Source organism: Mytilus californianus, unplaced genomic scaffold (assembly GCF_021869535.1).
Source record: "Mytilus californianus isolate M0D057914Y unplaced genomic scaffold, xbMytCali1.0.p SCAF_14, whole genome shotgun sequence".
Classification (NCBI taxonomy): Eukaryota; Metazoa; Mollusca; class Bivalvia; order Mytilida; family Mytilidae; genus Mytilus; species Mytilus californianus.
The window spans coordinates 30200846-30215811 of record NW_026262626.1 but is presented as its reverse complement, the minus strand read 5'-3'; the positions used below and the strand labels follow the sequence as shown (position 1 = coordinate 30215811).

General features: G+C 33.0%; 1 protein-coding gene and 1 long non-coding RNA gene across 5 annotated transcripts in view; one reads left to right on the top strand and one right to left on the bottom strand.

Annotated features, from left to right (window-relative positions):
- The window catches only part of LOC127724783 (uncharacterized), a 66673-nt gene that overhangs the window by 6937 nt on the left and 44770 nt on the right, over nt 1-14966 (top strand). The window lies entirely within an intron of this gene.
- Nucleotides 1-14966, bottom strand: part of LOC127724656 (carnitine O-palmitoyltransferase 1, liver isoform-like) — a 212107-nt gene that overhangs the window by 183821 nt on the left and 13320 nt on the right. For 3 of the 4 annotated variants that reach the window (XM_052231687.1, XM_052231686.1, XM_052231688.1), the window contains exon 2: nt 8442-8603. The exons of the other annotated variant lie outside the window; for it this stretch is intronic. In XM_052231687.1, the coding sequence (XP_052087647.1) occupies nt 8442-8582 (141 nt within the window). In that variant the 5' untranslated portion in view covers nt 8583-8603. The remainder of the gene's footprint in view (nt 1-8441; nt 8604-14966) is intronic. 4 annotated transcript variants of the gene reach the window in all.

Genomic DNA, 14966 nt, shown 5'->3' with positions numbered 1-14966 from the left:
GAATAGGGTAATTTTATTAACTTCCTGGTTAAAATCGAAAATAAAATCTGGACCATTTACTCAGACAATCATCCACCCTATACATGTCAGAATCACTTAAAATTTAACAGAATTTGAAAGTTTAATGAATACCCTTTGGATATACTACAAATTTAAGCATCTTTACATAATTTTCATCTCGGTACAATATTCCATTTAAAAGATGGTAGATTTATTAAGGGACTTCATTCGTGGGTACTGGACTGGTATCCTGTAAATGGGATCCTATTCCAACATGTGGTAAACGAATTCAATAGTAATGAAAATGTTATGGGTGTTTTTGATCTCGTAAAAGCAGATCAACCAGCAGGTCGATAAAAAAGATGCTTTTTGTCAAAATGGGTCTCATTAAAGCAGACCTCGGCAGAGAGCAAAATTTAAATTTTGATATAACATTGATGAATAAATTTTTAAAAAAAGATCTCGTAAAAGCAGATCGCCCAGCAGAGCCGGTTATATAATATGATGAAAACTTGTTTTGTAAAAGAAATTATTTTATATTTAGTCCGGCTCTATTTCCCCAAAAGACAAACGTTTGAGTGTGTTTGAAAATACATGTGGATGATAGATCATTCATGAAATAGGATCGATGTCAACATTATGGAAAGTTGTGAAGATGATCTAAATAATATTAAAATACAATGGTTCAATGCTTTAATTTCCTGTTTCTTCATGTTCTTTGGGTTACACCTAAAGCAAAACTATGGCAACCTTCTACATATTAAACAGCAAGCAAAAATTACAAAAATATCTTATCAATTAAGTACTTAAACTTTTTTTAAATTCGATAATTGGCCAGTTCAATTTGAAATCCATTTGAATCGAGGTAAATTTATAAAGATGACCTGTTGTTGAAAAAAATACCCAATGGATGATTTTTTTCAGTGGTTTATGTTAGCTGTAGATGCAAGCCTACAAAAGATAGTGCATCATGTGCATTGAATGATCTTCATGTAACAACTTTCCTGGTCTCAATCCAATAACTGTCAAGCGATCTGGAAATCATATATATCATTTTTATCAGTAGCTCGTCCAGGATTATTCAAAATGTTTTAACTTCTTACAGCAGTGTACAGGTGAAACTTAATATACATTTTCCGTTTTTACAGGAAAATAATGTTATTACGTCTTAGATTTTTAATAATATTCATTATACCTACCAGTGAAAAATGACATTTATTTAATTAGAATATAATTCACGTTAACTAGTTCTCATCGCAAACATCTAGGTGATCTAGAAATAAAAACATCCCTAGGATGTCCGATCACCCTACCTGTGTTACACACCCCAATACAGGTAAATATACAGGTATTCTAATCAGTTTTAATTTTTGCGAGCTAGCGAACAGATGTTCTCGTCGCTGCAAAGTTTTCAACAAAATTAGTAATTTAGTTTTTTTCTATTGAAGACTTCTTTAAATAACATAGTATTATTACTATATCGGTAAATTTGAAAATTTAAAATTATTTGAGTATGGATTCCGATCTCGAGATGCACGAGAATTCGGAAGTAAACAAAGATGCGCCATCTTTACCTGTAAATGAGAAAAAAGATGGTTCAATGTCCAGAAATGACAAGAATGGTAAAGCTAAGAAAAAACCTTCTAAGTCGACGGTATTACAACAAGAGTATGACCAAAAGCTAAAAGGTTTGCAAGACAATTTTGATAATAAGTTTGAGACTTTATTTAACATGATGCAATCGTTGGCCAATGTTAGAGGGGCTAATAACGATAATGTAGTTCAGAATAGGGATACACAAGGTATGCCCATATCTGAAACTAATGCAGATTCAAGGGGTCAGAATAGAGATACGCAAGGTTTGCTCATATCTGACACCCCTAGACCCATTATTCCGCTAGTTTCGAATCTAGACGAGGATTTGGGTTCTCCTAGAGTGTCTAGGAACACAGATTTCGACGCAAGGTCGGAAATATCTATACATGTTAACCCTATAGAAAGGGATATACTCGGAGATATTCGCTCTGATAATGAGTCAGACAATGAGAGCGAAGCTAGAGTTGAACAGTCAACAGGTAGTGTTGCTAGAAAAGGTGAAAGGTTTATGAAACATGTACAGTTAAAATCTGTTTCAAATGAAGTAAACAAAGATAGTGAGTTAAGCTCAGATACTAGACATAATGTTTTGTCAGAATTGTTTAGTGAGGATTTTGCCTCAAACAATGATAAAGGTAGTGTTGGTTTGATTATGGATCAAGCACAAGTCAATATTTTGGAAAATTCCTGGCGGTGTCAGCACCCAGAGAAACTTTCTGCTTATAGAGAGGAATACAGGAGTTGTTTTCCTGTACATGATAGTGCTATAGAGTTCTTGCAGGTTCCTAGTTTGGACGACTTGATGAGAAAGAACCATGGGCCAAAGGCAGTAAAGTCGTGGGATACTGGCCATAGGCAATTGCATACACAGCCTTTAAAACAAATAGAGAAGCTTTCTTTTCAAGGGCAAATGGCGTCTCGTATGAATGTGATTTCTGGCATGTATATGCAACAGACAATGGGTACACTGCTTGGGAAGCTTGAAAATTCTCCGTCTTTAGAACACGAGGAGAAAGAATCATGTTGCCAAATTGTTAAAGATTTGTTTGCAATGTCTACAAAGTCTTTAGACCAGTCAGGTAGGACTGGTGCATTTTTTCATTTAGTCCGACGTAAGGCTGCATCATATGATTCAGGTCTTGTGACTTTGTCTGATATTAAAGACAAAACACAATATTTGCCTTTATCAGGTGAAGGTGTTTTTGGGAATGGTCTTAAGTCATGCCTTGAAAAGCGCAAGGAACAAAAGGATCAGTTGAATGATTTATTACCTGAATTAGGTCAGGGTAGGAAAAGAAGGGCAGATTTTGACCGAGATTGGCAAAATAAGAATCCCAAGTTCAATGTTGAGCATAATGCTGTTAATGCCAGTAAGACTCGAGGCTCAAATAACAATAGGTTCAATGTGCCTAAAACATCAAATAGTGGGAGACAGTCACAAAGAGACAATCAAGGCTATAAGGGTCCTGCTAAAGAGTCAAATAGGGACAAGACCAACAAGACTGGTCAGAGTAGCTGGGGGTCTTTTCGGATCCCCAGAAAGAACAACAGTTGACTCAAAGGTAGGTTCAAGTTTGATGATGTGTACAGAGATTCCGGTAGGGGGGCGGCTAAAATATTTTCTTCAAAATTGGAAAATGATAACAACAGATCAGTGGGTACTTTCAATAATAGAGGAAGGTTACAAATTGGAATTTCTTCAAAGACCTGCATGGACAGGCATCAAGAAAACAATAATATCTCACAAAAACACAGATATATTTTTGGCAGAAATAAATTCTTTATTAGAAAAGGATGCTATAGAAAAAGTGAATTTTCCGGAATCTCTCACAGGTTTTTACAGTACACTATTTCTGGTGCCAAAGAAAAACAGGAAAATGAGACCTGTGACAAATTTAAAACCATTAAATGCACATCTAAAGAAAGTCCATTTCAAGATGGACACAATGAGCAAAGTCATAAATCTAGTGAAACCAAAAGATTGGGCAATTTCAATAGATCTGAGCGATGCATATTTCCATGTACCAATATTTCAGAAACATCGTCCGTACATGAGGTTTTGCATAGCAAATCAATGTTATCAATGGAAAGCAATGTGCTTCGGCCCAACATGTGCTCCTCGAATTTTTACAAAACTGGTGTCAGTGGTAGCTGCATATCTGAGAACTCAAAATATCAGAATGTCAGTATATTTAGACGATTGGTTGATAGTCAATCAGGACCAGCAGCAATTAGTTCAGGATCGCCTGAAATGTCTCAATCTGTTGGTTTCACTAGGTTTTATAATAAACACAGACAAATCAAGCCTAGTTCCAAGTCAAGTGATAACATATTTAGGGGGAGTTTTTCATTTAGACAAGGGCTTAGTTTATCCAACAATGGAAAGGATAGAGAAGTTACAGATATTACTAGAAAAAATGCTTTTAGGTCAGAATTTGGCTCTAGATTTTTTGAAAGTTTTGGGGATGATGGCATCATGCATCGAGTTGATTCCCAATGCTCGTCTGTTTATGAGACCCATTCAACTTCATTTGTTAAGTTTTTGGAGGCCAGTCAGCAAAAATATGTTGGCACATGTTCCATTGACACAACATCTGAAATACCATCTTTTATGGTGGAAAAATTCAGCCAACACGCTGAAAGGCCAATATTTGCAATTGCCGAAAATCAATGTGACCATAACGACAGATGCTTCAATGACAGGTTATGGGGGTCATATTGGAAAACAGATTTTTCAGGGAGTTTGGAATTCGGAACAGAAGCTTTTGCACATAAATTGTTTGGAAATGAAAGCTGTAATTTTGACAGTTCAGCATTTTCTGAAAATTTTGAAGGGAAAATGTGTTCTGATAAGGAGCGACAACACAAGCGTAGTACAAAACATAAATCGTCAAGGGGGGACGAAGTCCCCAAATTTATGTTACTTGACTTGGGAGCTATGGCAGATAGCAATTCAAAACAATATAGTCTTGAAAGCAGCCCACATTATGGGCAAGAAGAATGTTTTAGCGGATCATTTGAGTCGGGAAAAGGTTTGTCCGACAGAATGGTCTCTGAACAAGTCTATAGTGCAGCAGATTTTTCAGATATGGGGAACCCCATTGATAGATTTGTTTGCATCATGGGAAAATCGCCAGACAGAAATATTTTGCACTTGGATTCCTCATCCCAATGCTTTGGCCTTGGATGCTCTGACAATTCCTTGGGAGAACATGTACGCGTATGTGTTTCCCCCAATTTGTCTGATTCCAAGGATATTGCAATATATGAGGCAGTTCCACTGTCAGATAATTTTGATTGCGCCCCAGTGGCCAAGGAGACACTGGTACACGGAGATCTTGCAGTTACTGATAGCTTGTCCAATAAGACTACCAGTAATGGACAATTTGTTGTCTCAGGCCAAAATGAAAATTTTTCATCCAAATCCAGAAATATTAAATCTGACAGCATGGCTTCTTTCGACAGACGTTTTAAAACAGAGGGATTTTCTCAATCAGCAAGAACATTGCTCTCAGCTTCATGGCGAGATGGTACAAAAAAGGACTATTCCTCAAAATTCGAAAAGTTTAATAGCTGGTGTGGTAAGAGACAAATTGATCCATATTCAGCAAATTTAAATCAGGTTGCTGATTTTTTGGCTTATTTATTTCAGTCTGGTTTGCAATATAGGACAATAGCAGGTTATAGATCTATGTTATCTGCAGTGTTACCTCCAGTGCAAAATTTTCCTGTCGGCCAACACCCTAACATAGTAAGGATTATTAAAGGTGTATTTAATTCTAGACCACCAAAGGTAAAAATTCTACCTGAATGGAACTTAGAATTGTTATTACAGGCTCTTGAAAAGAAACCATTTGAGCCTATGCAGGAAGTTGATTTAAAGCATGTAACTTTAAAAACAGTGTTTTTAGTTGCCATAACTACATTCAGAAGATGTAGTGATTTGCAAAGTCTCCGTATTGATGACAAGTCAATGAGAGTTCAGTGTAAGGGTATTACTTTTGTAAGACATGGCTTAGCCAAGCAAGATCGACAAAAGCATTTTGGAGAAAAATTATTTGTTCCAAGTTTTCCAGAGGAAAACTTTGATAGATCCAAAAAGAGCTCTTTCAGTTTATTTGGATAAAACTAAGAATTTTCGGAAAAAGTTAAGTGAATCAGAAAGAATTAAACTTTTTCTGGGAATAAATGAACCACACAAACCAGTGTCAACCGCAACTATTTCAAGTTGGATTGTTCAGGCTATTAGAATAGCTTATGATGATGACAATATGAAAGTAAATGCACATTCAACACGTGCTATAGCTCCAAGTTGGGCTTTGTACAAAGGGGCTTCTTTGAAATCAATTTTAGATTCTGCCGACTGGGCAGTTGAATCAACTTTCGCAAAGTTTTATTTGCGAGATTTTGATGCTACTAAAGTTTTAGAATAGGATGTAAGCATACAAATTCATTTATTTGTATGGTACTTTGTTTGTTCATTGCAGTATAACATGTAGCTGTATATAGATGTAAATAGTGGGTTTTTTGTTATGGTGATAGTATTTTATCCTGTTCGATAGAAATTTTGTTTGTGGAGTTTTTCTTGAAGAGAAGGAAATTCATCCTCCACCGTTGAATGAATTCAACACTGCTTTTAAATCAGTGAGTATATTCTAATTAAATAAATGTCATTTTTCACTGGTAGGTATAATGAATATTATTAAAAATGGAACAATTTGTTCCCAAGTTGAGATTTTTAATAATAGAGTTATACCTACCAGTGAAGGGGCCACCACCATCCCCTAGATGAATTTCTAGATATGTGTATATTGAAGGAACACGACAAAAATCAAAACTGATTAGAATACCTGTATATTTACCTGTATTGGGGTGTGTAACACAGGTAGGGTGATCGGACATCCTAGGGATGTTTTTATTTCTAGATCACCTAGATGTTTGCGATGAGAACTAGTTAACGTGAATTATATTCTAATTAAATAAATGTCATTTTTCACTGGTAGGTATAACTCTATTATTAAAAATCTCAACTTGGGAACAAATTGTTCCATTTTTAGCATAAAAAATTCGCAATTGGGATGAGACCCATTTGAAAACACCTGGAATCATCCCTGACATAGATTTTTTATTTTTAGGCCCCATTTTCAAATTGTCCACATTAAGGTCCAAATGATCCAAAATTGAATTCTTTGGGTTCTTTGATATGCTGAATCTAAACATTTAGATTTTTGATTTTGGGTCCAGTTTTCAAGTTCAAAAATTAAACTTTGTTTGATTTCAACAAAAAATAAATATGTATGGGGTTCTTTGATATGCTGAATCTAATCGTGAATTTAGCTATAGATTATGTACCGGTATTTTGGGACCCATTATCAAATTGGTCCACATTGTGGTCCAAAGGGTCCAAAATTAAACTTTATTTGATTTTATCAAAAAATTGAACTATTGGAGTTCTTTGATATGATGAATCTAACCATGTATTTATAGTTATGGATATTGGACCACAATAGGTAAATGGCCAAAAGACCGGGTGATAAAAAACCTAAAAAATGAACATACATAGTACATCAACGCATTTAAACACCATTTTTCCAAATAACTTGCCTAGTACACAAATCTATATCATGTATATTGAGTACTAAAACATTTATCTGATAAAGAATAGAAATATGGTTGCCTGCACAGTTCCAGCTCATAAGAAAATACAAATTATTGCAGGAGGGTGCCTGCTACCCTCATACAATAAATTATCATTAAAATAGAATTTGGGCATTCATTGAATAAACATGTGCCTATCAGGTTATAAAGATGATCTGCTACACCACTGTTATACATGTGTCGATATGATAAAAAGCAGCAATCCAGATTATAATGATAGTCAGATGATGCATATAAGTGAATTATCACAACAGTACAGTCAGTATTACAGCAATTTTAAAATCCCTTTTATTTATTCCTCAACCAACAGATCTTGAGGTCATCCAAGTAGACAGTTCTTCAGTACTTTGATTAGTAATGGCAGCACTGTTGGCTGGCAGGCATGATCATAAGACATACTTTTAAAACTACATACCCAAAGGATGATTACATTTAATTTTGGCTACAATTGGAGCAAAAGCTTCAGTAAAGATTTGTGTAAATGTTAAAGAAAGATGAAACGGACACCAGATGTCAAGTGGTGAGAAAAACTCACTTGGCTCATGGGCCATGTGAGTTAAAAGACCAAACCAGCCAGCAAATTGCCAAAACTTATAACATTCATACTCGATTAAACTGCTCTTAAGATGAAAGTCAAACCCAATTTTTTTCAGTTCATTTGTTAAATGTTTACATCAACCATTTGTTTATAAGCATGAGAAGTTTAGGAACTATTATTTCAGTGTGTATAGATTTAAAGGCTCACCCAGCTACACCATGGTTGATGAGGCTGATGTCTAAGGAAAGAATTAAAACAATAGTTTCAATCTTTCCAAGAATAAGATTAAGCTAAAAAAACTTTTGTACACAGTGCAAAATTTCTGTTGAAATATTTCATCCAACATGTCTTTGTCAGATAATATGCATGCACTTCTTAGAAAAATATAACGTTAAACAGGTAAAAGAAATCGAGCTAAAATGACAACCAGAATGCACTAGTCTCATTCCAGTAGTGCAACAATTCACAGTTAAATAACATCAATATATAACAAAACATTTAATCCATAAACCAGTACAATTAACAACATATTTTATTTAAACTGTCTTAAGTTTTACAACATTTATCTGTCTGATCAACAACTTTTGGAAAAGTATAAAATATCACATGAATATATATCCTTTTATACAGGTAAACAGTAAAAATTTACCTGCATTCTGCCAACCCGTTTTTTAGCTGATCTGAAACCACTTCTCCAGACAGCTTTGAGTGCCTCATGGTTGAGCTTGACATCCAAACCTTCTGGCGTTACTGAAAAGGAGAAGGCTACGGCAGAATGAGCTTCAGCCATGTTGCAACTTTTTAATTAAATCTGTGTAGAAAAAAAAAACAGCTATTAGAGCATTGTCTGAAATTTCATTAAAATCTAGCAACTTTTTTTTTTCTATATCCAGCAATTTAGACCAATTGCAAAATAAGACTTTACATGTATATACATATATATGCATAAAATGTACCTAATATCTGTTCTATTTTGCGTCTTCAAATAGATATAATGGACAGATCGAGCAGGACATGATGATATGAGCTTGCCTTGGACGGGGAATAAACAAGACAAGTCATTACAACTTTAAATCTTTATTCTCTCATCACATTACAACAACTAAAACAACAAGAGTGCACACGCTGAAATGTCTCGCCTATTATACTGACCATTGATTTTATGTTGATAGTCCTACATATAAAGTTTTACTACACATGCTACAAGTATCACATTAACATTTATGATCCAAGAAAATGAGGTCAAGGTCAGATAAACCAAGGCGGAAATACATGAACACCTTTATTACAATCTTCCATACACAGATTTATATAGATGACCTATTGCTTATAGTATAAAACAAACAGACCAAACCATGGAAATTCTATATTGACCAATGAACCATGAAAATGAGGTGAAGGTCAGATGATACCTGCCAGACAGACATATACACCTAACAATCATTCCATACACCAAATATATTTGACCTATTGCCTAAAGTTTAAGAAAAACAGACCAAAACACAAAAATTTAACATTGAGCAATGAACTTTGAAAATGACGTCAAGGTCAAATAAAACCTGCCAGACTGACATGTACATTGTAAAATATTTCCATACACCAAATATAGTTGACCTACTGCATACAGTATTAGAAAAACAGACCAAAACACAAAAACTTAACATTGAGCAATGAACTGTGAAAATGAGGTCAAGGTCAAATAAAACTTGCCAGACTGACATGTACATCATAAAATATTTCCATACACCAAATATGGTTGACCTACTGCATACAGTATTAGAAAAACAGACCAAATCACAAAAACTAAACTATTACCACTGAACCGTGAAAATGAGGTCATGGTCAGATGACACCTGCCAGTTGGACATGTACACCTTAACTTACAATCATTATTTACACCAAATATAGTAGACCTATTGCTTATAGTATCTGAGATATGGACTTGACCACGAAAACTTAACCTTGTTCACTGATCCAGGAAATGAGGTCGAGATCAAGTTAAAACTGTCTGACAGACATGAGGACCTTGCAAGGTACGCACATACCAAATATAGTTATCCTATTACTCATAATAAGAGAGAAATTAACATTACAAAAAATCTTTACTTCTTTTTCAAGTAGTCACTGAACCATGAAAATGAGGTCAAGGACAATGGACATATGACAGACAGAAACTTCATATAATAAGGCATCTATATACAAAGTATGAATCATCCAGGTCTTCTAACTTCTGAAATATTAAGCTTTTAAGAAATTAGTTGATGCCGTCGCCGCCGGCGGATCACTATCCCTATGTCGAGCTTTCTGCAGCAGGCTCGACAAAAATCATGTCGTATTGTATTGGTATAGTTGTCAAATCTTTCATTTGCGTATTTAAGGCAACAGAAAGTTTGGGCTTCAAAAGTCTACACAATTATTGACTTTATACAGAAAATTCGCCCTTATAAAACATTTAATGTTTCACAAATAATACATGGATACAAAGTAAAATCATTTTTAAAAACACTGCAAAAAATTTCATTCTGATTGGTATAGTGGTATTGTCAAAAAGTGCGTTGAAATGAACCATGGTATAGCAAACATCAAATTTCCTCACAAAATGTTTTCACACACTATAGATAACGCTCAAAGATCATGATCATGGTAAAAAGATATCGACTAGTAAAATGCCTTCACATGTTAAAATGAGCATAGAGCATGACATGAGAGAATTAGTTTTTAATTTTTATATATTTTCAGAATTTGCTATGGATAATTTTGGGACTAAAATTTGAGGAAATATAACTTCTATTAATGTGGCCTTTCAGAATTGTCTATAATGATATATCCATCCTTAAATCACTACTAAAAAAAATCCAGTAAAAATCATTATAAAATTCTGCTATAAACAAATTGTCTTGATTTATGCAATGATTTAAAATTATTAAATTCAAATTATATATCCCTGAGTCTGTTGTTTATGTTTCAGACATCAGCTTATGCCTGAATAAAACTTTACAGGATTTATTTAAGCTTAATGAATTACATGTAAGCTTCTTGCCACTTAAAATTCATATAAAATTCATGGCTTTAATAGACTTATAAGGGCTCAATTGCAACTGCATATTGATCAAAAGTTTGGTTAACATACTTGATATGTTGGAGTCTTTTTTAAAGCTTTCTATGAATGGTATGGTTTTTGCTCATTGTTGATATCTGTACTGTGACCTATAGTTGCTAATAGTTACATCATTTGGTTGACTCATTGGCAATGATACCACATCTTCTTATTCTTATATTGCCAATTTTGTTGGCATGTTTGCTCAAGCAAATTAAAAGATTGACATTGGGTGGGTGGAGTTTTTCAGTCTATATATATACAGTATAACCAGATTTGATTGGAAGGTTGAAATGTTTGACACAGTGTTAACTACTTTTTTTAAAGTGTTATACACGACATACTTTGTCGTCACACTATTCAGTATTGTATTTGTTTTTGCTTCATTTACCTAAACATGGCAAATTTTGGATGACGAAACTATCGTTATGTTCAATATTATACAATTATAGCCTTTGTATGAGGTCGTTACAAGGATATATACTTCTTTGGGTCGATATATCCTGTATTGACCTCATACAAAGGCTACAATTGTTATATTTTAAATTTCCTTCCATATTTGTATCAAAATCGTCAGTGAATTATATCTCTTTTTGATCATTTAATTTTGTTGGAATTTTATAGATATCAAATTCGGCTTAGCCACAATCAGATGTACATTTTGTGTTTCACATGAAGTCAAAAATGAAGATCACATCAGGCAAAAACCCTTTTGATATTTTGGTACAGAAATGGTTTAAATTATGAAAAATGGCCGTCATAAGGCTAACACTTGAAGCATTTATATAATTACATGCAGTTTTGGGAAGAAATATTTAATATTTTTATTAAATAAATGGTGTTTTAAAACTGTCTAATTTTCGTTAATGGTTGCCCTCAAGACATGGTCACCAGTTTCATATTTTTGGCCAATCACAAAGATAACAAAATATGTTTAGAATTATTGAATATCAAACATTTTAATCGAAAAAAAAATGACAAGAACATGTTTAACTCACAATTATTTCAAACAACAGTAGCTTTCTTTGATCATTACTCTGATCTGATCAAACTATTTCTAAAATAATCTATTAATAACAAAACTTCAAAAAAAAACCTTTCTTTTGGTGTATAGAACATTAAAATAACTTGATGCATATTCTTACAATAAACAATCAAAGTTAGCAATACAATTTATATGTTTTGTCTACGGACAAGACATTTTATTGATATTTAATTAAATGCATCATTAAAACTTAATTTTGACATAATTGAATATGTTCTCTTGACAAAATAACATACATTTTATCATGTTTATCTATCAAATGATGCTGAACCTCGAGGAAATTGGAAACAAATACATTGTGATAATGTCTACAGACAAGACATTTTATTGATATTTAATTAAATGCATTAAATAGATAATTGTTAAAATTAAGATTAAGTTACCCATTTAATTTTAAGCTGTGTTTTTTAATTTTTGGAAAATATAAAAATGTACCCATGATTCTTTACATATCTCAAAATTTTATTGATTAAGCAAAAATGAAGACACATTCTTTCAACTGAAATCCATAAGTCTGACTGTTTAACTATTAAACTTTTATTAAAACTCAATTTTGACATAGTTGAATGTGTTCTCTTGAAAAAATAACATACATTTTATCTATCAAATGAGGCTGAACTCAAGGAAATTGGAAACAAATAGATTGTGGTAATGTCTACGGACAAGACAATTTCAGTTGAATAAACAATCTGTTAAAAATAATTGTGATTATATTTATGGTGAAAATAATGAGTTTTAATGTGTTCAAAGAACTTTGATCACTTATAAATTAGATTTAAGTTCCAAAGTAGACAAATAATTGAATTCAATACTTGTTATGTACAAGTGTCTTGTCCGTAGACACTTCCTCATCTGCTGGTAATCCTAAAATGCAAAAGATAAAGTCAGAGAGAGAGAAATACTATTTCTTCATTTGATTAAGTTTATCTTTTAAGTTATGAAGAAACTGGAATAATAATATTGAAGTAAAATAAGGTATGCTTTTTATGACTGACAATTTGCCACTTTTTAAAATCCACTCCTGTAAAGTAATTTTACAAAAAATGAGAACAGTTAAATAACCATTAATTAATCAAAAATAATATATTTCTAAGTTTAAACAACACATAGGAAAAAATTTAGATCCATAAAGCCAAGCAAACTTGATATAAAGTCATGTCTACGGACAAGACAAGTGTCTACGGACAAGACATTCTGACATTTTTTTCAAATTCTTCCTCTATTAAAAGATGGTAGAAATTAATGTTTGTAGTGTTTTCATATCTACAAAAGAGCAGGATCTTAGCAATGCAACATATATGTTATTACACTTCAAGTTTACTAGGAAATGAATGTCTACGGACAAGACATTTTTTCACTTTATTTGTATATCCATTTTAGATGGCATATATCTCCAGCTAGGGTACTGCAATATAGATATATGAGGTAGTTGTTGCTAATTCATATACAAGAAGAGAAAACAAAACACATAATAGCATAAATTTCATTTATTTTTCTCTTTTATTACTACACTATACAAGGTAAAAACAAAAATACAAAATTGCATAACGAACGCATAGTATTCCACTTTTTGTCATAACTTTGTAACCACTGAAAATTTTTCGTTGCAACAACCAGCAAAAGAAAGATGAATAAATTGTCTATAACAGTGAACCAATAATGTAGTTCAAATTAGGTTCACTTATTAACTATCAATTGATAAAAACAGTGTATTTTTAAATGAAACAATATAACGTGAAATTTTGCCCATTTTTAGCATGCATTTAGTATTTTTTTTTCAAAATGGTCACACATATACATGATATTTGATGTGCATTGTGAAGCCCTATATTCTCTTCTTCAGTTCAAAGATGTAATACTTAAATTAAGTTCATCTTCTTGTCTATAGAAGCCTATAACATAGACCTAATATGAAATGTACATCTGATTGTGGCTAGGCCGATTGTCTCTTTGATGATGATGATGATGATGATGATGATGGATGGCTTCTTAATGTCCAGCGGCAAATTGATATGCATATTCAGGACGAGAACATGTTAATGTAATATGAATATTTACCCTGCTTTGTACTAGACCGACACGTTCAGCTGGATTTTAACGTGCTAGTTCACAAGGTAACAGTCCGCAAGAAGACTTGTCACCTTATTTGGACACATTATTCAGACTCCGAGCCGACCAGTCTTTTCTCTTACTCCTTAGTGCCGCATGCTTAGCGGAGAAGCAGCAAATACCAATTTCAAAGTCTTTGGTTTGACCACGACCTCCCACACTCCAGGCGAAAAACGCTACCAGAAGACCACCGAGCAGATTTTGTCTCTTTGACAATAACAACATATTAGTTATTTCAAATTTTTTTTATGGGTTTTTTTTGTGAACATCTTACATGTCTTATGTACATGTATTTGAAGATTATTTATTTTAAATAATTGATCATAAATATACACTTTTAAAACTGTTAACATACAAATAAACTGCTTCGCTGAGCGCAGCTGGATACACCCGCAGAGGTCCAACCCTAAACAGTTGGGCCAAAAATGGACACATTATTCAAGCTTGATACAGCTTTGAATTTGGATTGTAATTAAATATTTGACATATTATAGGTTTCTGAATAAATGCAGTCAAAGAACTTGAAATTGGTTCATGTTGGTTATATGAATTGAATTTATATTCAATTAAAGATTTCTTACTGTTCTGCAATACTTAGTAAATCTGTTGTCAGACTATAAACAAATAAAGTTCAATTGATTCTCAATGTCATATTAGAAATTTATGAAAATGTAAAGGGAGCTTACATCAATAGATATAAACAATTCACCAAAGTTTCATGAGAATTGCTGACAGCATTTTTGAGTTATTGTCCAAAAACTGGAAAATCCCCCCTTTTTTAATGAATAAAACCCCATAACTCAGAAATGATAAATGAAAAATTTATAAAATTCAAAACTGAGCTTACATCAATAGATATAAACAATTCACCAAAGTTTCATAAGTACTGCTGAAAGCATTTTTGATTTTTTGTCAGAAAACTG